Consider the following 26,706-nt stretch of genomic DNA (forward strand, 5'->3'; position numbering starts at 1 on the left):
TTTTTTTTTTTTTTTTTTTTTTTTTTTGAGAAGCCTAGCTAGAGGTTTGTCAATTTTGTTTATTTTTTTCAAAAAACCAACTTTTAGTTTCATTGATCTGTTAAATTGTCTCTTTGGTCTCTATGTTGTTTATTTCAGCTCTGAATTTTATTATTTCTCTTCTCCTACTGGGTTTGGGGTGCTCTTGTTGCTCTGTCTCTAGTTCCTTTAGGTGAGCTGTTAGAATTTGCACTTGTGCTTTTTCTAATTTCTTGAAATAGGCCTGGAGTGTAATGTACTTTCCTCTTAGGACTGCCTTTGCCGCATCCTATAGAGTTTGAGTTGCTCTATTTTCATTTTCATTTGTTTCCATATATTTTTTAAATCTCCTCTAATTGCCTGATTGGCCCATTGATTCTTTAGTAAGGTGTTCTTTGACCTCCGTGTTTTTGGAGGTTTTCCAGACTTCTTCCTGTGATTGATTTCAAGTTTCAAAGCATTATGATCTGAAAGTTTGCATGGTATGATCTCAATTCTTTCATATTTATTGAGGGCTGCTTTATGTCTCAATAATCAATCAATCACATTGATTGATTTGCAAATTTTGAACCAGCCCTGTAATCCAGGAATGATTTCCACTTGATCATGGTGGATAATTCTTTTTATGTGCTGTTGAAATGATTTTCAAGTATCTTGTTGAGGAGTTTTGCATCCGTATTCATCAAGGATATTGGACTGTAGTTCTCTTTTAAAAAAAAAAATTATTTCCCAGAGAGAGACAGCATGAGCAGGGGAGGGTCAAGAGAGAGGGAGATACAGAACCCAAAACATGCTCCAGGCTCTGAGCTAGCTGTCAGAACAGAGCCTCATATGGGGCTTGAATCTATGAGTCGTGATATTATGACCTGAGCCAAAGTTGGACACTCAACTGACCTAGCCACCCAGGAGCCCCCGTAGTTCTCTTTTATTGCTGGGTCTCTGTCTGACATGGGAATCAAAGTGATGCTGGGTTTGTAGAATGAGTCACGAAGTTTTCCTTCCATTTCTTTTTTTTGAAATAGCTTGAGAAGAATAAGTATTAACTGTGATTTAAATGTCTGGTAGAATTCCCCAGGGAAGCCATCTGGCCCAGGGCTCTTATTTGTTGGGAAATTTTTGATAACTGATTCGATTTCTTCACTAGTTATGGGTCAGTTCAGATTTTCTATCCTTTGTCATGTGAATTTTGGTAGTGAATGTGTGTTTAGGAATTTGTCCATTTCTTCTAAGTTGTCCAGTTTGTTGGCATATAATTTTCATAGTATCCCTGATAATTGCTTGTATTTCTGAGGGATTGGTTGTAATAAGTCCATTTTCATTCATGAGTTTGTCTATTTGGGTGCTTTCTCATTTCTTTTTGAGAAGCCTGGCTAGAGGTTTGTCAGCTTGGTTTATTTTTTCAAAAACCCAACTTTTGGTTTCATTGATCTGTTCAACTGTTTTTTTTTCTTTTGTATTCTATATTGTTTATTTCTGCCCTGATTTTTATGATTTCTCTTCTACTGGGTTTGGGGTGCTCTTGTTGCTCTGCCTTTAGTTCCTTTAGGTGAACTCTTAGATTTTGCACTTGTGCTTTTTCTAATTTCTTGAAATAGGCCTGAAAAGAAATAAAATTTCCACTTAGGACTGCATTAGACACATACAATAGAGTTTAAATTGATATATTTTAAATTTCAATTGTTTCAATATATTTTTAAATTTCTTCTCTAATTGCCTGATTAGCCCATTAATTCTTTACTAGGGTGTTCTTTAACCTCCATGTTTTTGGAGGTTTTCCAGACTTCTTCTTGTGGTTGATTTCAGGTTTCATAGCACTGTGATCTGAAAGTTTGCATGGTATGATCTCAATTCTTTTATATTTATTGAGGGCTGCTTTATGTCCCAGTATGTGATCTATCTTGGAGTATGTGCCACTTGAGAAGAAAGTGAATTCCATGGCCTCAGCATGTAGACTTCTAAATATACCTGTCTAATCCATCTGGTCCAATGTGTCATTCAAGTCGATTGGTTCTTTAGTGATTTTCTGTCTAGTTGATTTATCCATTGCTGTAAGTGGAGTGTTAAAGTCCCCTGCTATTAGCACATTCTTATCCATAAGTGTTTCTGTTTGTGATTAATTGTTTTATGTATTTGCGTCCTTCCGTATTTGGTGCATAGACATTTATAATTGTTAGCTCTTCCTGATGGATAGACCCTGTAATTATTATATAATGCCCTTCTTCATCCCTTGTTACTACCTTTCATTAAAAGTCTGGTTTGTCTGACATAAGTATAGCTACTCCAGCCTTCTTTTGACTTCTAGGAGCATGATATTTATTTTTCTATCCCCTTACTTTCAATCTGAAGGTTTCCTCAGGTCTAAAATGAGTTTCTTGTAGACAGCAAATAGATGGATTTTGGTTTTTTATCCATTCTGCTACCCTATGTCTTTTGATTGGAGCATTTAGCCCATTTACATTCAGGGTTATTATTGAAAAATATGGGTTTAGAGTCATTGTGTACTTTGTAGGATTCATGCTTGTGGTGGTGTCTCTGGTACCTTGTGTTCCTTGCAACATTTCCCTCATAGAGTCTCCCTTAGGATTTTTTGTAGGGCTGGTTTAGTGGTGACGAAATCTTTCAATTTTTGTTTATTTGGGAAGACATTTTCTCTCCTTCTATTCTGAACGACAGGCTTGCTGTATAGAGGATTCTTGGCTGCATATTTTCCCTTTTCATCACATTGAAGATTTCCTGCTATTCCTTGGCCTGCCAAGTTTCAGTAGATAGGTCTGTCACCACTCTGATAGGTTTCCCTTTGTATGTTAGGGCCCTTTTATCCCTAGCTGCTTTCAGAATTCTCTCTTTGTCCTTATATTTTGCCAGTTTCACTAGGATATGTCCTGCAGAAGATCGATTCAAGTTACTTCTGAGTTCTCTGTGCCTCTTGGATTTCAATGTCTGTTTCCTTCCCCAGATTGGGGAAGTTCTCTGCTATCATGTGTTCAAGGACTCCTTCATCGCCTTTCTTTCTTCCTCTTCTGGAATTCCTATGATATGGATATTATTTCGTTTGATTGTATCATTCAGCTCTCAAACTCTCCTTTCGTGTCCCTGGATCTGTTTAGCTCTCTTTCTTGGCTACCTCTTTTTCTATAATTGTGTCTTCTAATTCACCTATTCTCCTCTCTGCCACTTCAATGTGTGCATTGGATGCCTCCATTTTATTATGCACCTCATTTATAGCATTTTTTAATTCATCACAAGTATTTTTAAGCTCCATAGTCTTTGTAGCAATAGTTTCTCTGAAGTCTTCCATGCCTTTTTCAATCCCAGCGATTAATTTTATGACTATTATTGTAAATCCTTGTTCAGTTATGTTGCTTATATCTGTTTTGAGCAGTTCTTTAGCTGTCAATTCTTCCTGGAATTTCTTTAGAGGAGAGTTCTTCTGTTTTGTCATTTTGGCTAGCTTTTGTCCCTTGTTAGTTTTAAAAGCTTATTATACACGCTCCACCTGCGAGTACTGCTGTATTAAAGAAGGCTCTTTACTGTCCAAGGCCTGTCCGTTCAGGATGCATTCTTTGAATGATGACTCTTGGTCTGTCTTGTTGAGACTTTGGGTTTTTTTTTTTTTTAATTTAATTCCCTACTCATAGTGGTATTTGGGACTCTCCACCATGTATACTTTGGCTTGTTTCTTGAGGTAGCCTTGGAAAATAAAACAGACAGACAAACACACAAGGAAGAAAGGCACACAAATGCACAGACAAATCCAACAAACACGCAAACCAAAAGGGAAAATGAAAAAGAAAGAAAGGACGAAAAACAAAGAAATAAAGAGGAAGGAGAAAAAACAAATAATAAAAATTAAAATTAAAAAAAGTAAAAGAAAAAAGAAGAAAAGAAAAGAAAAGAAAAGAAAAAAGGAAAAACCCAAAAGACAAAGGAGAGTCTAGAGACATAAAATGAGAATTCCCAGCTACAAATAAAGAGCAGGGTGTATGCAGTGATGATGGAAGAGCATATACAAAGAGAGAAATGACAGGGCGGAGAGGAAGAGAAACTGGACAACGACAAGGCAGAGAGACTAAGAGGCTTAATTCAGAGAGAGAAAGTGGAGAATATGGTAAGAGGCTAAGAGAAAGAAACGAAGATAATGTTACTCAGAGAAACTATATAGTCTGATTACTCCAGAGAGAGAGAGAGAGAGAGAGAGAGAGAAAGGTAGCAGTAGAGGTGTAGAATATACATCTAGAGAATGGATTTAATGTGACTGTTTAAGCTAACCAATGATCAGAGTGCCCAGTCCAGCAGAGGGGAGGGATATGAATGAGACAAGGAAAATATATCTGAATAGAATGAATTGATCTAGAATTAATCACAGCAGTGTATCCATGTTGGCTTGCCCTGGGCTCCACTAAAAAACAAAGCAAAACAAAACAAAAAGCAGCTCTCTAGTGGGGATGGGCGTGGTTTGGTGTAGCCAGGTCTTACCTCCACTGCAGTCCTGCCTTGTGGTTGTGGGGAGAAAAATGGCGGTGCCCCAGTCCCTTCTGGAACCAGGCATTGCAAATCACTCTTTTGGGTGCGATCTCCCTGTGCTGCAGGAGTAGCCAAGGTGGGCCATGCTCTATGTCCCAAGCCCCGCCTCGTTTCCAGGTCCCAGTCCACACGCTTTATTGATCTCGCTGAAACACAGTCCCGCAGGTCGCTGCTTCCCTGCGCGGGGGGGTCGAGGCAGGGAAGCGGCGGGTCGCAGCCTCGGATAGGCCACTTCCCTGCCGCCAAGGCTTGACCCTGAAGGGCAGTGGCGCAGCCTTAGGTCAGTCGCACCCCCCACCCCCACCCCTGCCCCTGCCACCGGGGATGGAGCCGGGAGAGCAGTGGAGCAGCGCCATCTGGGACTGGGGGCCCCTAGATCAAAGTCAGCACCCCAGATAGAATTAAGAACACTCTCTGTCCGAGCGGAGGTTTTTCTCTTCTCCAGGGACAGTTCTATGAGCAGTTTCAGCAGCTCTTTCTTTTCCCCTCAGCTCCCCATGATGGGGACTCCCCTCCCTCCGTGTCCCCAGTCTTGGCCCGCTTTTATCTTCCCCAGTTTGCACTTATGAGGTTGCCTTCCCAGTGTACTCTGTCTCTTTCTCTTCCCAAACTCCTGTGGCTCAGTGTCCTATGACTTCAGGCCTTTTCTGTATGAGAGATGGGGGCAAGCAAAATGCACCGAGCTCCCTACTTCTCCACCATCTTGCCTCCCCTACTAAACCACATCTTCCTTATCCATTTGTCAGTTGATGGACATTTAGGCTGTTTCCATGATTTGGCTATTGTGGAAAGTGCTGCTATGAACATTGGGGTACATGTGCTCCTATGCATCAGCACCCCTGTATCCCTTGGGTAAATTCCTAGCAGTGCTATTGCTGGGTCATAGGGGAGTTCTGTTGTTAAATTTTTGAGGAACCTACACACTGTTTTCCAGAGCAGCTGCCCCAGTTGGCATTCCCACCAAGAGTGTAGGAGGGTGCCGGTTTCTCCACATCCTCGACAGCATCTAGAGTTCTCTGATTTGCTGATTTTAGCCACTCTGACTGGCGTGAGGTGGTAGCTCAGTGTGATTTTGATTTGTATTTCCCTGATGAGGAGGGATGCTGAGCATCGTTTCATGTGTCTGTTGGCCATCTGGATGTCCTCTTTGGGGAAGTGTCTGTTCATGTCTTCTGCCCATTTCTTCACTGGGTTGTTTGTTTTTTGGGTGTGGAGTTTGGTGAATTCCTTATAGATTTAGATACTAGCCCTTTACCCTACATGTCATTTGCAACTATCTTTTCCCATTCCATCTGTTGCCTATTAGTTTTGTTGATTGTTTCCTTTGCCGTGCAGAAGCTTTTTATCTTTATTTTATTTTATTTTTTTACAAATAGTTTATTGTCAAGTTTGTTTCCATATAACACCCAGTGCTCATCCCCACAAGTGCCCTCCTCCATGCCCATCACCGTGGGGGAGAAAAAGGGGGTAAATAGTGGGGGAGAGGGAGAAAGGCAAACCATGACAGAAACTTTTTATCTTGATGAGGTCCCAGTAGTTCATTTTTGCTTTTTATTCCCTTGCCTTTGGAGATGTGTTGAGTAAGAGATTGCTGCAACTGAGGTCAAAGACGTTGTTTCTTGGTTTCTCCTCCAGAGTTTTGATGGTTTCCTGTCTCACATCCATATCCTTCATCCATTTTGAGTTTATTTTTGTGTATGGTGTAAGAAAGTGGTCCAGGTGCATTTTCTTCAATGACTCTGTCCAGTTTTCCCAGCACCATTTGCTGAAGAGACTGTCTTATTCCATCGGATATTCTTTCCTGCTTTGTCAAAGATTAGGTGGGCATACATTTGTGAGTCCATTTCTGGGTTCTCTATTCTGTTTCATTGATCTGAGTGTATGTTTTTGTGCCAGTACCATACATGACAAATGCACTCCGTAATCACCATCACCTATTTAACCCATCACCCTACTCTCTTCCTCTCTGGTAACCATCAGTTTGTTCTCTATAATTAAGAGTCTGTTGCTTGGTTTGTCTCTCTTTTTTTTCCCTTTGTTCATTTATTTTGTTTCTTACACTCCACATGAATGAAATCATATGGTATTTGTCCTCTGACTTATTTCACTTACCATTATACTCTCTAGCTCCATCTATGTTATTGCAAATGACAAGATGTCATTCTTTTTATTTCTGAATAATATTCATATATATATTCGTATATATATATACATATTATATATATATATATTATATATATATATCTCCCACATCTTCTTTATCTATTTATCTATCAATTGATGGAGATGGGCTGCTTCCATATCTTGGCTATTATAAGTAACGCTGCTATAGACATGTATCCCTTTGAATTAGTATTTTTGTATTCTTTGGGTAAATACCCAGGAGTGTGATTGCTGAATTATACAGTAATTCTATTTGTAGCTTTTTGAGGAAACTTCATACTGTTTTCCACAGTTGCTGCACCGGTTTGCATTCTCACCAACAATATATGAGAGGTCCTTTTTTCCATATCCTTGCCAACACTTGTTGTTTCTTGTGTTGATTTTAGCCATTCTGACAGGTGTGAGGTGATATTTCAGTGTCGTTTTGATTTGTATCTCTAGATGAGTACTAATATAGTCCTCACGATAATCTTATAAGGTAGGTAGGCATCAACCTTTCAAGAAATATTTATTGAGCCCTTACTACTAAATGTCTCAGGAACCAGGCATATACAGGAGAACAAGAGAGACAAATATCCCTCCCATGTGTAACTGAAATTGTTATTAATCTCCACTTTGCAGATAATGACTCTGAGGCTTAGAAAGGTGAAGCAAACTTGCTGGGTGGCGGTCTGGCTCCACTGTCCGCATTGTTAACTTCAATGTTCTTTGTCTCCCCCCAGGGTAATGGTTGGAGCCCCCCAGGAATCAAAGGCTGCCAACCAGACAGGTGGCCTCTACCAGTGTCAATACAGCACGGGCAAGTGTGAGCCCGTCCACCTGAAGAGTGAGTCACTGCCTCTCCCTGGGACCCAGGTCCAAACTCCTATGCTCTGGGGACCTGAGGGGAGCACAGAAGAACCACTTCCTAGCTCCAGCTGTGTCTGGAGACTCTAACCCTCTGGCAGGCTTTCTGACCCTTTCATAGCCTCCCTGCCCATCACGCCCCTGTACCCTCATGGCTCTATCAAGACCTGAAAGCTCCTTTCACCTGCCAGACCTCCTTGTCTTGCAGGGTTGAGGTTACCCCTGCCCAGATCTTACACAGATCTGAGGGTGACCATGCATATATCTGTCCCCTCAGTTCCCCCAGAAGCTGTGAACATGTCCCTCGGCCTGTCCCTGGCAGCCTCCACCAACCCTTCTCAGCTGCTGGTGAGTTACCTGGGTTGCAGAGCTGTCCTGAGGGAAGGAGTGGGGACCTGAGGCTAGTGGGGGTGGGAGTCTTGGGGAGGGTGAAGATACTGGGATGGAAGGATGGGATGGAGACAAGGGCAGCCCCTCCCATCAGGTACCTCTGTCCTTAGGCCTGCGGCCCCACAGTGCACCATATATGCAAGGAGAACGTGTACTTGACCGGGTTCTGTTTCCTGCTGGCTTCCCCTTCTGGGCAGGTCCAGAGGCACCCGGCTGCCCTGCAGGGTGAGTGTGGGGGCTACTGGCTCCTTGGAGGAGCCCACACACTTGTGACTGGGAGTATACCGGGCCAGAGACACTTTTGCCAGAGTTGATAAAAGAGAGATCTGGGAAAAAATATTTACTGGATGGTATAGCAGTTCCGAACATGGGTTTAGGTAGTCACTGCCTGCTTTCACACCTTGCCATGTTGCTGTTCCACTTTTCTATGACCTAACCATCTTGGAGCTTCAGTTTTGTGAGACAGGGATAATGACACCCAACCCTGAGAGTGACAGAAGATGATCCATGGCCAGGGTTTAGCACATGGTAAGGGCTCAATTAATGCTAGCTGCCATTGTTTTTAGGGGGAAGGGGATTTGTTTTCACCTAATACACCCAGGAGTATAACAAATTGGTTTGCGTAGCAGATTGGGAAAGAGTGATGAGGGCGCAGACAGTCTGAGCTCTGTGTGCGTATATTTGTGTATGTGTCTATGTACATGGATGCATATTTGTGTACATACATATGTGCATGCATATGTGTCTGTATGTGCATTTACATGCATGTATATATATGAGTATATGTGCATATGTGTGCATATGAGTAGGAATGGTTTTATGTGTGTATGTATGTGTATGTGAATATGTATGCATGAATGCATGTGTGCACCCTAGGCCCCTCCTTAGTTTCACATTTACACTCAAGCCCTTGGGGAAAATGACATATGGCCACTGGATGGAGTTCCCTTCCACCACCTCCTAGACTTTACCTGTAGGAATCTGGGCTCGCATAAGAACACCCAGGACACCACTGTCTGGTGGGAACTTCTGGGAAAAAAAGAGGGAGGCTGGGAGGTCTCTTCTTAGAGAAATGGGAGAGCTTTTGAACCAATTTTTAATTCACTCAGGATAGAACTAGGGGCCCATATTTAAGCTGAGCACAGAACAGGGTCAGTGTGTGGCTATTGCCAGGGACGATATTAAAAATATTTAACAAGGGGCGCCAGGGTGGTTCAGTCAGTTAAGCATCCGACTTCGGCTCAGGTCATGATCTCATGGTTTGTGGGTTCGAGCCCCACATGGGGCTCTGTGCTGACAGCCAGCTCAGAGCCTGGAGCCTGTTTCAGATTCTGTGTCTCCCTCTCCCTCTGACCCTCCCCTGCTCACTCTGTATCTCTCTCTTTCTCAGAAATAAATAAAAACATTAAAAATTTTTTAAAAAATTAACAAAAGTACAGTCTGGCAATGACTAATGAGGACAAATTCTGGCCAGCGGCTGGAGCAGGCTCTTTTCACTGCTGGATTGTGGGAATGTGGGGGAGAGAGTGAAGTAGGGCTTGGGAGAGGGGCAGAAACTGCCAAGGTAGGAGAGGCTCCCAGTTTCTTACCATCTGGATTACAGGAACTTCAGTTCGTTTGTTTGTTTGTTTTCTTATCAGCCAGGCTGACTACACAGGTGTGAGCAGCTGAATCACAGATGTAGCCTCTTTAGGGACTTAAGGAGGCCAAAGGGCCCTATTCTAGGCAGGAGTTAAGGAAGTCCTTGGGTTGAGGGGTGGTGAGTTCTTGTGGCCGGGATGCTGAGGTCCTGGGCTCTGGGAGTGTTCCTTGGAGGACTGGTGCCACTTCCTTTCTCAGAGTGTCCAAGGCAGGAGCAGGATATTGTGTTGCTGATTGATGGCTCAGGCAGCATCTCCTCCAGAGATTTTAGCAAGATGTTGAATTTTGTGAAGGCTGTGATGAGCCAGTTCCAGAGACCTAGCACCCAGGTATGCCCTTGGGGGAGGGAAGGCAAGTGTACAGGGCCCCTGTGGGAGTTTGTGGGTGTGGTTCCTGGGGTTCTGGTCAAGTGGCCTTGGCTCCCAACCCCTGCAATTCTCCCAGTTCTCCCTGATGCAGTTCTCCCGCGATGTTCGGGTGCACTTCACTTTCAAAGACTTCATACACAGCTCAAACCCACTAGGCCTGGTGGATTCTGTAGTCCAGCTGAACGGGCTCACTTACACAGCTACAGCCATCCAAATGGTCACGTGAGTCCTGCCTTCTCCTAGGTCCTTCCCCAAAGCATCTGGGTCTTCCTTTAGGCCTCATCTGTCTCCATGAAAGAGGGGCAGGCTGGGACAGAAATTCAGCCTGTGGTCTCCTCACCACAGGGTCTGAGGGCCTACAGGTGGGACTGGAGCCTCCAATAGAAAGGGTCATGTCCTTGTTCTCAAAAGGGATTAGGAGCTAGCGGCAGCTCTGTTCACAAGTCTCTGGATTTTCTCTGACAGAAACCAACTGCTCAGTGCCTCAAATGGGGCCCGAAAAGATGCCTCCAAGATCCTTATTGTCATCACTGATGGTCGGAAAGAAGGCGACCCCTTGGGTTATGAGGATGTCATCCCTAGAGCTGAAGATGCAGGCATCATCCGCTATGCAGTTGGGGTAAGATGTGGAAATGCCCTCCCACCGCTTCCTCCCTTCACTTCCTCTTAAGACAACTTCCCTTTCTAGGACAAAATCCCCAGCTCTCTCAGCTTCTACTACCTTCAATATCAAAGCTGTGTTCCAGCATGGGGACCCTGATCTAAATTCACTAATGTTGTCTGAGCCTCATTTTTCTCATTTGTACACTGTGTGTAATAATACTGACCTTGTGGGGGTTATTGGGGGATGTCAGCACCCAGCATGTGGCGGGCATATTAAATTTATGATTATTTTCACTGAGCTGGTCTTTGTTGGGGACAGGTGGGATTGGCTTTTCAACAGCCATATTCCTGGAAAGAATTAAATGCCATTGCATCGAAGCCCTCCCATGAGCACATTTTTACAGTGGAGAATTTTGATGCTTTGAGAGACATTCAAAACAAACTGAAAGAGAAGATCTTTGCCATTGAGGGTAAGTCAGAGATGAAAGTACTCATTTTGGAAACCATCACCCATAAATGCTTTCCCTTCTTGGACCTGGACCCACTTGTCATAGCCACCAATCCCTCCTTTGGGTATTAATCTCCAACATTAGATCCGCTAAAGCTAAGGTGTACTTCTCTTGGCAGAAGTACTTACTTCTCAAAGACTTGGCAAAGCCTATCTTTCCCCCTGGAACCCAGGTGTCATGCTTCCTTCCAGGTACACAGACCATAAGCAGTAGTTCCTTTGAATTGGAGATGTCCCAGGAGGGCTTCAGCGCTGTGTTCTCACCTGTGAGTGGGGCTCCTTTCAGGCCATTGATGTAGGAGGCAGGGAGAGGTGGGAGGAGGGAAGGTAAGGATAGGTGTTACACGAGTGAGTGGAGAAAGAGAATTCTAAATAATAAATGGAGTCAGGGGGCACCTGACTGGCTCAGTCTGTTGTGTGTCCAGCTCTTGACTTTTGCTCAGGTCATATTCTAGCAGTTTGTGGAACTGAGCCCTTTGTTGGGCTCTGTGCTATTGGCACAGAGCCTGCTTGGGATTCTCTCTCTCTGTCCATCCCCTGCTTGTTTTCTCTCTCTCCCTCTCTCTCTGCCCATCCCCTGCTTGTTCTCTCTCTCTCTCTCTCCCTCTCAAACTAAACACACAAAAAAAGTAAGTGCAGTCAGTGGCAGGCACTGCCTTAGAATAGGCTGTCTTTTTTTTTTTTTTTACTCGAAACTGCTTAGCCCTGGAATCCTTTCCTCACAGGATGGCCCAGTTCTGGGGGCTGTGGGGAGCTTCACCTGGTCTGGAGGAGCCTTCCTGTACCCCCAAAATATGAGACCCACTTTCATCAACATGTCTCAAGAGAATGTGGATATGAGGGACTCCTACCTGGGTGAGAAAAGGCTGTGGTTGGAGGCACAGGTGGGAGATGAGCTGCCTGGGAAGGGCAGGAGCTCGAGGAGTAGAGAGGAAGTTTTTATGCTGAGGCCTGCTCCCCTCAGGTTACTCCACCGAGCTGGCCTTTTGGAAGGGGGTGAAGAGCCTGATCCTGGGGGCCCCCCGCCATCAGCATACTGGGAAGGTTGTCATCTTCACCTGGACATCTGAGCAATGGAGACCAAATGCTGAAGTCGCAGGGACCCAGGTTGGATGTAGAGGAAGCCAGAGTGAAACATGAGAGTGATAGGGTCTCCAGGGGAAGAGAGGGAGGAGAAGAAGAGGTTTTGGGGTCCATGGGAGAAGGTCCTGGTGGCTGGGGAGAGGAGGGACCTATCCCTGAAGGGGCTGCCACTGCCAGCGGCAGGCAGGGTGACTTCACGCTCTGCCCTCCAGATCGGCTCCTACTTTGGGGCCTCCCTCTGCGCTGTGGATGTGAACAGAGATGGCAGCTCTGACCTCGTCCTCATTGGGGCTCCCAATTACTACAAGCCAACCCAGGGGGGGCAGGTGTCCATGTGCCACTTGCCCCAGGGGGTAAGTGTGTGATGAGACTTGGGTTGGGTGGGGCCGGGGTGTGGGGTGGAGGGGTTGCCTGCGTCCGGACCTGACACTTGTTTGTTCTGCAGAAGGCTAAGTGGCAGTGTGAGGCCGTTCTCTGTGGGGAGCAGGGCCACCCCTGGGGCCGCTTTGGGGCAGCCCTGACAGTGCTGGGGGATGTGAATGGGGACAAGCTGACAGACGTGGCCATCGGGGCCCCAGGAGAGCAAGAGAACCGGGGTGCTGTCTACATATTTCATGGAACCTCAGAACTGGGCATCAGCGTCTCCCACAGCCAGGTGAGGTCCAGTCGCAAATTCTGTTATTAAGACCACCTCCTCCTTGCTTCTCCCTGTCTTCTACACTGCCACCAAGAAAGTTCTCCTTTCCCTTATCTTTCTTCCTTTGGCTAGGCCTGAGCACCTTGTAGGCAGCAAGCAAAATCTGGAATTTTATTTTATATCTTTAATGTTTTTTTATTTATTTCTAGGAGAGAGAGAGAGAGAGAGAGAGCGTGAGCAGGGGAGGGTCAGAGAGAGAGGGAGACACAGACTCTGAAACAGGCTCCAGGCCTTGAGCTGGCAGTCAGCACAGAGCCCGACGCGGGGCTCGAACCCACGAACCGCGAGATCATGACCTAACGAAAGTCGGACGCTTAACCGACTAAGCCACCCAGGTGCCTGAAATCTGGAATTTTAGAAATGGACACATTGGTATGTTCCCTATTTGTATGAGGACTTGATTCTTGAGTAAGTTCTCTATCCAGACCTTTTAATCCCCCTGCAGCTTTACAAGGTACATAGCCCAGGCATTAGCAAACCCACTTTAGAGATGGAATCTGAGGCATGGAGAAGATCAGTGACTTGTCCAAGATTTATAGTGGATCAGGAATGGTGATGAGGGAGGTTCCAATGTCCTGATTTCTAACCCAGCGCTTGGTCTCTTGGTGGCTCTCTGTTGCCAGTCAGTTTAGGTCTGGCTGCCTCAGGCTGCCTGTCTACTCACCCCTTCTCCCTGGATGCTTCACGACTATTTCCTCATGTCATCAGTAATCCTGCCAAATATCTGTCTAGGCAGGAGTACTTCATCCAATGGGACAGGTTTTCCTGAGCAGGGAGGGTTTCTTCCCATGGGAAAAGTTAAAGAAAACCTCAATTAAAAACTAGGCAAAGGATTTGGATAGACATTTCTCCAAAGATGATAAACAAAGGACCAATATGCACATGAAAAGATGTTAAACATTATTAGTCATTAGTCATCAGCAAATCAAATCCACAGTGAGATATCACTTCACACCCACTGACATGGCTAGAATAAAAAAAAAAAGAGATAATAAGGAGTGTTAATGAGACTGTGAGAAAATTTGGTACCCATAAACACTGCTGGTGTGAATGTAAAAGGCTACAGCTACTTTGGAACACATCTGGCAGTTCCTCAAAAGGCTATACATAGAGTTACTGTATGACTTAGCAGTTCCACCCTATGTCCACACAAAAAGAGAATCGAAACCCTAGGTCCACACAAAAAGTTACACATCAATGTTTATTGTAGCATTATTAATAATATCCAAAAGGTGGAAACAACCCAAATATCCATTGACGGATGAACAGATAAATTCTGTTGTAAATAAATACTTATATGATGGAATATTATTTGCCTGTGAAAGGAATGAAGTACTAGTATTTGCTACAACATGGATGAATCTTGAAAAACATAATGCTAAATAAAAAGAAGCCAGAAACAAAAGGACACATATTGTATGATTCTATTTATATGAAATGTTAAGAATAGGTAAGTCCATAGAGACAGAAAGTAGATTAGAAGTTGTCAGGGGCTGGCAGTGGAGGAAAATGAGGAACATGGGGGTGAGTGATAAGGGGTATGGGTTTTCTTGCGGGGGGGGTGATCAAAATGTTCTAAAATTGATTTGGTGATGGTAGCATAACTGAGAACATCCTAAAACCACTAAGTTGTATGCTTTAAAAGAGTAAATTGTATGGTGTGTGAATTATATCTCAAAAAGTTGTTGGAACAAAAATGTCGAAGAAGATCTCTGCAGTCATGTTACTTTCCAGCTTCATGTTCTTAGTCATTACACATCTCTTTGTGTTCAGTTTCCTCATCTGTAAAATGGTGATAATAAGAGAACGAACCTCACTTGGCTACTGCTCTGAGGATTAAATGAGTTAGTACATATGATGTACATACATAGTATAAATACACATATGTTCCTGGCACATAATTGGTGTTACAGTGTTATAATCAACTATTGTTAATACAGTTTAACAACAAAAGGGTTTCTAAAGAACTTGGAACTTTTTTTAAGTTTATTTATTCATTTTTAGAGAGAGCAAGGATACGCTAGTGGTGGAGGGGCAGACAGAGGTAGAGAGAGAATCCCAAGCAGGCTCTGCACTGTTAGTGCAGAGCCTGATACAGGGCTTGATCTTACAAACTGGCAGATCATGACCTGAGCCAAAATCAGGAGTCAGACGCTTAACTTACTAAGCCACTCAGGCACCACTAAAGAACTTGGAACTTTAAGAAGAAAGTAAAAGGCTTTGTTGACAATAACACCAGATGTCAAGAAACTGCATTAATTCCACACCAACTGGTTTAACTTTACCTTGCTACAGCTGCTTAGAGGCATATCTTATGAACACCCTCAACTGCAAATATCACTTGAGTTATACCCAAGAGGGTGTAAAGACTCTAGGAGGAGGCCTTTCCATATTTGCTGGCCCACCAAAATTTTCTTCCTTCCCACCACATGCTTGACTGGGAAGGACTTACTCTGTTCCCACTGGGCCCCACACAAACCTGAGAATATGGTGGTGAGATCAGTTTTCTTAAGCATGAGGCCATTTGACTGGGTTTGTATATCACTACCTTCCTCTTCCTTTCTAGACACCATTAGTAATTGGTACATTACTCTTTTATTTTATTATGACTATGCCTAATCTTTACCAGTCCCAGCAGGGTCCAGAGATTTTAAAGGGCACATTCTCCAAGGGATTTGTCATTACAGGAGCAATGGAAATAAAAGAGAAGGAACACAGAGCCACTTCCCATCCCAAGTTTGCCCTTCCTTGTCCTCTAAAGAGACATGGTCATCCTTGGGCGCAAAAAGGGCCCTTGGGCATGGTGTCAGAGGATTGGATTTCAGGTCTGGAGCTGACCCCTTAAAGGTTGTGTGGCCTTGGCACTATCTGACAACTGGGAGGTGGGGCCAGATGAGCTCTGAGGTCCCATCTAGCCCTAATACTCATCATAATCACTAACTGACTAGTGACTTTTTCAGGTGCTGTTCAAAGAACTATATGCATTAATTCATTTACTACTCATGGCTAAACTCGGAGGTATTATTTTCCCCATGTGAAGCATGAGGAAACTTAGCATGAGGAAGCTAAGTAGATTAATGAATGAATGAGGCCCAGGTCACCAGGCCAGCCTTTCAATCACCATGTCTTCATTTATGTCTTAGATATCTTTCCTCTTTTCTAGTCATCATTTCCCCACCTATCTCCTATTTTTAGGCACTTCTGGTGACATCTTTTCACTACTCACCTCTTCTTTCTGTCTCCCATATTCATATCTCCCTGTTCCTCTTGTTGCTAATTTTCAACTTGTTTCCCTCACCCTCAACCTGACTTGCCTTTCCCTCTCTTGCCAGCGGATCTCAGCCTCCCAGCTCTCTCCCAGCCTCCAGTATTTGGGGCAGTCACTGAGTGGGGGTCAGGACCTTACCCAGGATGGACTGGTGGACCTGGCTGTGGGAGCCCAAGAACATGTGCTATTGCTAAGGTGAGAAAGCCTTTCTCAGACACTTCCAGATGGTATCCTGAGTCCACCTAGGAGTCCAGCCTCCCGATCCCCATCCCAGGTTGTCCTCCTGGGACCAGGGGCTTGCCATCATCTCAGTGTTCTACTCATAGGACCAGACCTGTGCTCAGGGTGTGGGTGAGTCTCCAATTCACAGCTACAGAGATTGCCAGGTCTGCGTTTGAGTGTCAGGAGGAGACAGCTTCTGCCAAGGCACTGGGTGGTGCCAATGTCTGCCTTCATGTTTATGAAAGTCCCAAGAATCGGCTGGGTGAGTTCTCTCCTCTTTGACTCAAGATACTCTGACCCTTGGAATCCCTCAGCTCAGGATTCCTGTCTTCTGCCTTGATCCTTTTCCACCTGAGGAATTTCTGACTTTCTTAACCTTCCTTATGCCCTCCATTCCCATACAGGTGACCTCCAAAGCACTGTGACCTTTGACCTGACCCTCGACCCCGGCCGCCAGAATCCCCGTGCCATCTTTGAAGAGACAAAAGCCCGGAATCTGACTCATGTCCGAGTCCTTGGGCTGAGGCAGTACTGTGAGACCGTGAGGTTGCTCCTCCTGGTAAGGGGACTTTGGAGTCCTGGGGATGGCAGAGATTCTGAGGCTGGCAGTGGGGTGGGCAGGAAAAGAACAGAGTGTGTTCTGATTCTCACTGTGGCTCAGTCCCAGCACAGCACCTGGCATATAGGAGGTGCTGAATTAGCTGAATGAGTGAGTGAACAAATGAATAAATGGATGGGTCACCTGTAGCTGCCAAGGCTACATAGCTGGATTTTAGGATAGTACCACTGTTTTGGAGAGCTAGGGGGTGATGTACTGGGAATCTTTTAGGAGCTGCTTCTCTGAGACAGGCCTTGTCTGAGGCATTGGGGATGCAGCAGTGGACCAAACAATCATGCTTAGGGAAACTCTGGGGGAAGGTCAAAAGCAACCAAGTTCCTAGATAATAGATGTCAGGTAGTGATAAATACCATGAAGAAAGATAAAGTCAAGGCACCTGGGTGGCTCAGTCAGTTGAGCATCTGACTTCAGCTCAGGTCATGATCTTGCAGTTCACAAGTTCAAGCCCTGTGTCAAGCTCTGTGCTGATGGCTCAGAGCCTGGAGCCTACTTTGAATGCTGTCTCTCCCTCTCTCTGCCCCTCTCCCACTTTTGCTCTCTGCTGTGCTCTTGCTCTTTCTCTCTTAAAAAAATGAATAAACATTTTTAAAATTTTAAAAAAAGGATAAAGTCAGGGAGGAGATCAGAGAAGGTATTAGGGAGATCTTTTGAGCAGGTAGAGTTTGGCAAGATCCTGAATAGAATGAGTGAGCTGTGTGGGAGGCTGCGGGGAAGGAATCCAAGGCAGAAAATAGGCAAAGCAGAGTTTATCCACAAATGTATGGCCAACTCATCTTTGACAAAGCAGGAAAGAATATTCAATAAAATAAAGACAGTCTCTTCAGCAAGTGGTCCTGGGAAAACTGGACAGCAACATTCAGAAAAATGAAACTAGATAATTTTCTCACACCATACACAAAAATAAACTCAAAATGGATGAAAGACCTAAATGTAAGACAAGAAGCCATCAAAATCCTAGAGGAGAAAGCAGGCAAGAACCTCTGTGACCTTGACCATAGTAACTTCTTACTCAACACATCTCCAGAGGCAAGGGAAACAAAAGCAAAATGAACTACTGGGACCTCATCAAAATAAAAAGCTTCTGCACAGTGAAGGAAACAATCAGCAAAACTAAAAGACAACCAACAGAATGGGAGAAGATATGTGCAAATGGCATATCAGATAAAGGGTTGGTATCCAAAATCTGTAAAGAACTTATCAAACTCAACAGTCAGAAAAACAGATAATCCAGTGAAGAAATGGACTAAAGCATGAACAGACATTTTTCCAAAGAAGACAGCCAGATGGCCAACAGACACATGAAATGATGCTCAACATCACTCATCATCAGGGAAATACAAATCAAAACCACAGTGAGATACCACCTCATACCCATCAGAATGGCTAACACTAACAAGTCAGACAAAAACAGATATTGCTGAGAATGTGGAGAAAGAGGATCTCTTTTGCACTGCTGGTGGGAATGCAAACTGGTGCAGACACTCTGGAAAACAGCATGGAGATTCCTCAAAAATTAAAAATAGAACTACCCTACAACCCAGCAACTGGACTACTAGGTATTTATCCAAGGGATACAGGTGTGCTGTTTCTAAGGGACACATGCACCCCAATGCTTATAGTAGCACTAACAACAATAGCCAAAGTATGGAAAGAGCCCAAATATCCATCGATGGATGAATGGATAAAGAAGATATGGTACATATACACAATGGAGTATTACTTGGCAATCAGAAAGAATGAAATCTTGCCATTTGCAACTACATGGATGGAACTAGAGGGTATCATTCTAAGCGAAATTAGTCAGAGAAAGACGAATATCAAGTAGCTTCACTCATATGAGGACTTTAAGATATAAAGCAGATGATCATAAGGGAAGGAAAGCAAAAATAATATAAAAACAGGGAGGGGGAAAAACATGAGACTCTTAAATATGGAGAACAAACAGAGGGTTGTTGGAGGGGCTGTGGAAGGAGGGATGGGCTAAATGGGTAAGGGGCATTAAGGAATCTACTCTTGAAATCATTGTTGCATTATATTCTAACTAACTTGGATGTAAATTTTAAAAAATTAATTAAAAAAAGCAAAGGTTCTGCATGGTGAATTATAGCCATTGAGCACAGCTGGGTATCATCGTTACCCCAACTGCATTTTACATATGAGGGAACAGTACACAGTTAGTGACTGTGAAGATGCATCCCTTAGCCACTGCTGTCTTTAATGTCCATTCTTTAGGCTTGTGTGGAGGACGTGGTGACCCCCATCACCTTGCGTCTCAACTTCTCCCTGGTGGGCAAACCTATCCCTTCCTTTGGAAACCTCCAGCCTATATTGGCTGTGGATGCTCAGCGATACTTCACGGCCTCTGTGAGTCCTGGTGTTGGAATCTTCCAGAAGGGAGTGGAGGGTGTGACTCCAGATCTTGGAGAAAACCTTACTTTGCTTCCTTCTCAGCTTCCCTTTGAGAAGAATTGTGGAACTGACCACGTCTGCCAGGATGACCTTGGCATCTCCTTTGACTTCTCAGGGTGAGCTACCACTCTTTAGACCTGCCCTGGCTCCCCAACCCCTCTTTTTGAACCTGGAACTTCTGCTCTGTCTCTCTCTAAAACTTCTATACTGTGCTCAGAAACAGACAACCTGTATCTCATCTCTTCCCTACTTTCCCACTCTATGTTTCACCCCCAGACCTTTTCTAGCCCCAGTCTCAGAGTCATCTCCTGCCTTCTACCCCAACACCTAGCTTGAAGACTCTGGTGGTGGGGAGTACCCTGGAACTGAATATGAAAGTGACAGTGTGGAATGATGGTGAAGACTCCTATGGAACTTCAGTGACCTTCTTCTACCCGCCAGGGCTGTCTTATCGTCGTGTGGCAAGGAGCCAGGTATTATTCTTTCTGGGGAAGAAAGCAGCCGATGGTTGGGGTTCAGCAGAGACTCCTGTGCTTGGTTCAGAGCTCAGGCAGGTGCTAAGCAGCCTCTTATAAGGCAAGAGCTCTGGGCTGATCACTGTTGGATGAAAACGGTTATATTGTTGGGGCTTGCCTTGGCTCATGGTGTATCCAACGCTGGGTATTATATTTTAGAGATACTATCAGGAGTGAGTTCCCATGAGGATGCTAATGTGGAGAGAGAGAGGACCCTGCCTTAAATTTATTTGTTTTACACACCATATCAATATTCCTCTTTTAGAGAAAACACATCTTGGCCTTCACATAGTTCAAAACACTGTTCTGTAGAAGAAAGAGTTGAATTTATTGGTTACTTTAGATCAGGGCTTTGCATACTTTGGTAGACCTCAGTCTGTATGCCTGAGGCACACCATAGTCAATCACTGAGACATCAAGTGTGCAGCATGGGAAGTTTATTGGAGAGGCAGCCAAACCAGATGGGAAAGCCAGCCTCTTATCCACCTTCTCTAAGGGGGAGAGTCAGAGATTGTTAAGGCAAACAAAAAGAGTCTGTTTACAGGGGAGAGGAGCTATGTGATTTCAGAATCAGATAAAGGAAATTGATAAGGTTGAAGTCATTTTGTTGTCTGTGCCTGTGAGAAGCTTCTGGATATGTTTTCATGCTATCCATTACCAGAGATTGGCATCCATAACATGATCTGAGAGTAGGGTTTTAGGTCCTTCTATGTCAAGAGTTCATACATTGGACATTTGTGCATACTCAGAGACAGTCAGTGGTCGTGACTGGTTCTGGTCCGTTTCTTTTTAGTTTTCTTTTCTTTTTAAAGTTTTTATTTATTTATTTAATTTTTAAATGTTTATTTTTACTATAATTTATTGTCAAGTTGGTTAACATACAGTGTATAGTGTGCTCTTGGTTTTGGGGGTAGATTCCTGTGACTCATCACTTACATACAACACCCAGTGCTCATCTCAACAAGTGCCCTCCTCCATGCCCATCACCCATTTTCCCCTTTCCTCTGCTCCCCACCCCCCCCATCAACCTTCAGTTTCTTCTCTGTATTTAAGAGTCTCTTATGATTTGCCTCCCTCCCTCTCTGATTGTAACTATCCTCCCCCCCTTCCTTCCCCCATGGTCTTCTATTAAGTGAAAACATATGGTATCTGTTTTTCTCTGACTGACTTACTTCACTTAGCATAATATCTTCCAGTTTCATCCTTGTTGCTGCAAATGGCAAAATTTCATTTTTTTCTCATTGCCAAATAGTATTCCATTGTATATATAAACCACATCTTCTTTATCGATTTATGAGTTGATAGACACTTAGGCTCTTTCCATAATTTGGCTAATATTGAAAGGGCTGCTATAGAGGTACATGTGCCCCTATCAATCAGCACTCCTGTATTCTTCAGATAAATTCCAGATTGCTGGGTCATAGGATAATTCTATTTTAAATTTTTTGAGGAACCTCTACACTGTTTTCCAGGGTGGCTGCGCCAGTTTGCATTCTCACTAACAGTGCAAGAGGGTTCCCCTTTCTCCACATCCTCACCAGCATCTGTTGTTTCCTGAGTTAACTTTAGCCACTCTGACCTGCGTTAGGTGGTATCTCAGTGTGGTTTTGATTTGTATTTCTCTGATGATGAACGGTGTGGAACATTGTTTCATGTGTCTGTTGGCCATCTGGATGTCTTCTTTGGAAAACTGTCTATTCATGTCTTCTGTCCATTTCTTGACTGGATTATTTGTTTTTTTTAGGTGATAAGTTTGGCAAATTCTTTATAGATTTTGGATATTAACCCCTTATCTGATATATCATTTGCAAATATCTTTTCCTATTCCAACAGTTGCCTTTTAGTTTTATTGATTGTTTCCTTTGCAGTACAGAAGATTTTTATTTTGATGAGGTCCCAATAGTTCACTTATGCTTTTGATTCCCTTCCCTTTGTAGATGTGCTAAGCAAGAAATTACTGCGGCTGAGGTCAAAGAGGTTGTTGCCTGCTTTCTTCTCTAGGGTTTTGATAATTTCTGGTCTCACATTTAAGTTTTTCATCCATTTTGAGTTTATTTTTGTGTATGGTGTAAGAAAGTGCTCTAGTTTCATTCATGTGCATGTTGCTGTCCAGTTCTCCCAGCACTATTTGCTAAAGAGACTGTCTTATTTTCCATTGGATACTCTTTTCTGCTTTGCCAAAGATTAGTTGGCCATACATATATGGGTCCAATTCTGGGTCCTCTATTCTATTTTTTATAATGTTTTATTTCTGAGAGAGAGAGAGAGAGAGAGAGAGAGAGAGAGAGAGCGAGCATGAGCAGGGGAGGGTCAGAGAGAGAGAGAGATACAGAATCTGAAGCAGGCTCCAGGCTGCCGGACGCAGGGCTTGACTCACGATCCAGGAGATAATGACCTGAGCCAAAGTCGGACTGAGCCACCCAGGCGTCCCTGGATTCTCTATTCTATTCCATTGGTCTATGTGTCTGTTTTTGTGCCCAAACCATACTGTCTTGTGATTACAGCTTTGTAGTAGAGGCTAAAGTCTGGGATTGTGTTTCTTGACACTTTGGTTTTCTTTTTCAACATTATTTTGGCTATTTGGGGTCTTTTGAGGTTCCATACAAATTTGAGAATATTTTGTTCTAGCTTTGATAAGAATGCTGGTGCAATTTTTTTTTGGGGGGGGGAACAATGACATTTTTATTCTAAATTTGTCGAATATCAATATTTTGTACTATTCTTATTTTGTTTTTTTTTTCAAATAGTTTATTGTCAAATTAGTTTCCACATAACACTCAGTGCTCATCCCCACAAGTGTCCTCCTCCATGCCCATCCCCCCCCCCCCCCCCCCCACATCCATCAGTCCTCAGTTTTTGCCAGCGTTCGAGAGTCTCTCATGGTTTGCCTCTCTCCCTTTCCCCCACCATTTCCCCCCTTCTTCTCCCCCTTGTTCCTCCGTCAAGTTCCTCCTAATCCTCCTATACTGGTGCAATTTTGATTGAGATTGCATTGGATGTGTAGATTGTTTTGGGTAGTATTGACATTTTAACAATATTTATTTTTCCAATCCATGAGCATGGAATGTTTTTCTATTTCTTTGTGTCTTCTTCAATTTCCTTTGTAAGTTTTCTATAGTTTTCAGCATACAGATCTTTTACCTCTTTGGTTAGGTTTATTCCTAGGTATTTTATGGTTCTTGGTGCAATTGTGAATGGGATCGATGTCTTGATTTCTCTTTCTGTTGCTTCATTATTGGTGTATAGAAATACAAACAATTTCTGTACATTGATTTTGGATACTGTGACTTTGCTGAATTCATGAATCAGTTCTAGCAGCTTTTTGGTAGAGTCTGTCGGGTTTTCCATGTAGAGTATCATGTCATCTGCAGAAAGTGAAAGTTTGACTTCATCGTGCCAATTTTGATTCCTTTTATTTCATTTTGGTCCTGATACTAGAGCTTCCAACACAATGCTAAACAACAGTGGTGAGAGTGAACAACACTGTCGTGTTCCTAATCTCAGGCAGAAAGCTCTACGTTTTTCTCCTTTGAGGACGATATTAGCTGTTGGCTTTTCATATATGGCTTTTATGATGTTCAGGTATGTTGCTTTTAGCCTGACATTCTTGAGAGTTTTTATTAAGGATACGGTAATTTGTCAAATGCCTTTTCTGCATCTATTTACAGGATCATATGTTTCTAATCCTTTGTTTTATTAATGTGATGTATCATATTAATGGATTTGCAAACACTGAACCAGCCCTGAACCCAGGAATGAATCCCATCTGATTGTGGTGAATAATTCTTTTTTTTTCCTTAAATAGGTTATTGTCAAGCTGATTTCAATATAATACCCAGTGCTCATCCCAATAAGTGCCCTCCTCCGTGCCCAACACCTCCCTTCCCTTCTCCCCCACGCCCATCAGCCCTCAGTTTGTTCTCAGGATTCAAGAGTCTCTCATGGTTTGCTTCCCTCCCTCTCCGCAACTATTGTCCCCCTTCTCCTCCCCCATGGTCCTCCATTAAGTTCATCCTAATCCACCTATACGTGAAAACAACATATGGTATCTGTCCTTCTCTGCCTGACTTATTTCACTTGGCATAACACCCTGAAGTTCCATCCACGTTACTACAAATGGCCAGATTTCAATCTTTCTCATTGCTATGTAGTATTCCATTGTATAGATAAACCACATCTTCTTGATCCATTCATCAGTTGATCGACACTTAGGCTATTTACATGTTATGGAAATTGTTGAGAGTGCTATTGTTGAGAGTGCTGCTATGAACATTGGGGTACATGTGCCCCTATGCATCAGCACCCCTGTATCCCCTGGGTAAATTCTTAGCAGTGCTACTGCTGGTCATAGAGGAGTTCTATTGTTAATTTTTTGAGGAACCTACACACTGTTTTCCAGAGCAGCTGCCCCAGTTGGCATTCCCACCAACAGTGTAGGAGGGTGCCCGTTTCTCCACATCCTCGCCAGCATCTAGAGTCTCCTGATTTGTTCATATTAGCCACACTGACCGGCGTGAGGTGGTAGCTCAGTGTGGTTTTGATTTGTATTTCCCTGATGAGTGGGGATGCTGAGCATCGTTTCATGTGTCTGTTGGCCATCTGGATGTCCTCTTTGAAGAAGCGTCTGTTCATGTCTTCTGCCCTTCTCTTCACTGGATTATTAGTTTTTCGGGTGTGGAGTTTGGTGAGTTCCTTAGAGATTTTGGATACTAGCCCTTTATCTGATATTTGCAACTATATTTTCTCATTCTCTGAAACAGACTCCAGGCTCTGAGCTGGCTGTCAGCACAGAGCCTGACGCGGGGCACGAACCTACAAACCGTGAGATCATGACGTGAGCTGAAGCCAGACGTTTAACCGACTGAGCCACCCAGGTGCCCCTCACTTTTGCTCTTGATTCCCTTGCCTTTGGTGATGTGTCAAGTAAGAAATTGCTGAGGTTGAGTTCAAGGAGGTTGTTTCCGGCTTTCTCCTCCGGGTTTTGATGGTTTCCTGTCTCATGTTCAGATCCTTTATCCATTTTGAGTTTATTTTTGTGTATGGTGTGAGAAAATGATCTGGTTTCATTCTTCTGCATGTTGCTGTCCAGTTCTCCCAGCACCATCTGTTAAAGAGGCTGTCTTTTTTCCATTGGATACTCTTTCCTGCTTTGTCAAAGATTACTTGGCTGTATACTTTTGGGTCCAAATCTGAGTTCTATTCTATTTCATTGATCTATGTGTCTGTTTTTGTGTCAAAACCATACTGTCTTGATGACAGCTTTGTAGTAGAGTCTAAAGTCTGGGATGGTGATGCCTCCCATTTTGGTTTTCTTCTTCCAAATGACTTTGGCTATTCGGGGTCTTTTGTGGTTCCATACAAATTTTAGGATAGTTTGTTCTAGTTTTGAGAATAATGCTGGTGCAATTTTGATTGGGATTGCATTGAATGTGTAGATTGCTTTGGGTAGTCATGACATTTTAACAATATTTATTCTTCCAATCCATGAGCATGGAATGTTTTTCCATTTCTTTGTGTCTTCTTCAATTTCCTTCATAAGTTTTCCTTAGTTTTCATCATACAGATCTCTTATATCTTTGGTTAGATTTATTCCTAGGTATTTTATGTTTTTTTGTACAATTGTGAATAGGATCAGTTTCTTGATTTCTCTTTCTGTTGCTTCGTTGTTGGTGTATAAAAATGCAACCAATTTCTGTACATTGATTTTGTACCCACAACTTGGCTGAATTCTTGGATCAGTTCTAGTAGGCTTCTGGTGGAGTCTGTTGGGTTTCCTATGTAGAGTATCATGTTGTCTGTGAAAAGTGAAAGTTTGACTTCCTCTTTGCCAATTCTGATGCCTTTGATTTCCTTTTGTTGTCTGATGGCTGATGCTAAGACTTCCAGCACTATGTTAAACAACAGTGGTGAGAGTGGGCATCCCTGTCGTGTTCCTGATTCAGGGGGAAAGCTCTCAGTTTTTCCCCATTCGGGATGATGTTGGCTGAGGGCTTCTCACAGATGGCTTTTATGATGTTTAAGTAAGTTACTTCTATACCAACTTTCTCAGGGTCTTTATTAAGAAGGGATGCTGTATTTTGCAAATGCTTTTTCTGCATCTATTGACAGAATCATATGGTTTTAACTTTTGTTAATGTGATGTATCACATTGATTAATTTGTGAATATTGAACCAGTCCTGTAACCCAGGCATGATAATGGTGGATAATTGTTTTTATGTGCTGTTGCATTCAATTGCAAGTATCTTGTTGAGGATTTTTGCATTTGTATTCATCAAGGATATTGGCCTGTAGTTCTCTTTTTTTGCTGGGTCTTTGTCTGGTTTGGGAATCAAAGTGATGCTAGCTTTGTAGAATGAATCCAGAAGTTTTCCTTTCATTTGTAGTTTTTGGAATAGCTTGAGAAGGATGGGTAGTAACTCTTATTTAAGTGTCTGGTAGAATGCTCCAGGGAACCCATCTGACCCAGGGCTTTTATTTGTTGGGAGATTTTTGATAACTGATTTGATTTCTTCACTAGTTATGGGTCTGTTGAGATTTTCTATCTCTTGCCACGTGAATTCTGGTGGTGAGTGTGTATTTAGGAATTTGGCCATTTCTTCTAAGTTGTCCAGTTTGTTGGCATATAATTTTTCATAGTATTCCCTGATAATTGCTTGTATTTCTGAGGGGTTGGTTGTAATAAGTCCATTTTCATTCATGTTTTTGTCTATTTGGGTGTTCTCTCTTTTCTTTTTGAGAAGCCTGGCTAGAGGTTTGTCAATTTTGTTTATTTTTTCAAAAAACCAACTTTTGGTTTTATTGATCTGTTCAACTGTTTTTTTTTTTTTTATT

The 26,706-nt window shown here is 43.2% G+C and overlaps 1 protein-coding gene across 1 annotated transcript in view; it reads left to right on the forward strand.

Annotated features, from left to right (window-relative positions):
- The window catches only part of LOC120242254 (integrin alpha-X-like), a 63,883-nt gene that overhangs the window by 4,699 nt on the left and 32,478 nt on the right, over positions 1–26,706 (forward strand). The window contains exons 3-20 of the mRNA XM_039247885.1: positions 7,428–7,531; positions 7,829–7,899; positions 8,052–8,166; positions 9,781–9,911; positions 10,027–10,172; positions 10,416–10,569; positions 10,873–11,023; positions 11,254–11,327; positions 11,787–11,916; positions 12,026–12,168; positions 12,357–12,497; positions 12,590–12,799; positions 16,174–16,304; positions 16,436–16,593; positions 16,736–16,890; positions 19,183–19,314; positions 19,402–19,475; positions 19,691–19,832. Coding sequence (XP_039103816.1) covers positions 7,428–7,531; positions 7,829–7,899; positions 8,052–8,166; positions 9,781–9,911; positions 10,027–10,172; positions 10,416–10,569; positions 10,873–11,023; positions 11,254–11,327; positions 11,787–11,916; positions 12,026–12,168; positions 12,357–12,497; positions 12,590–12,799; positions 16,174–16,304; positions 16,436–16,593; positions 16,736–16,890; positions 19,183–19,314; positions 19,402–19,475; positions 19,691–19,832 — 2,362 coding nt within the window. The remainder of the gene's footprint in view (positions 1–7,427; positions 7,532–7,828; positions 7,900–8,051; positions 8,167–9,780; positions 9,912–10,026; positions 10,173–10,415; positions 10,570–10,872; positions 11,024–11,253; positions 11,328–11,786; positions 11,917–12,025; positions 12,169–12,356; positions 12,498–12,589; positions 12,800–16,173; positions 16,305–16,435; positions 16,594–16,735; positions 16,891–19,182; positions 19,315–19,401; positions 19,476–19,690; positions 19,833–26,706) is intronic.

Source organism: Hyaena hyaena, unplaced genomic scaffold, assembly GCF_003009895.1.
Source record: "Hyaena hyaena isolate Hyena2069 unplaced genomic scaffold, ASM300989v1 scaffold_306, whole genome shotgun sequence".
In the NCBI taxonomy this organism is placed as follows: Eukaryota; Metazoa; Chordata; class Mammalia; order Carnivora; family Hyaenidae; genus Hyaena; species Hyaena hyaena.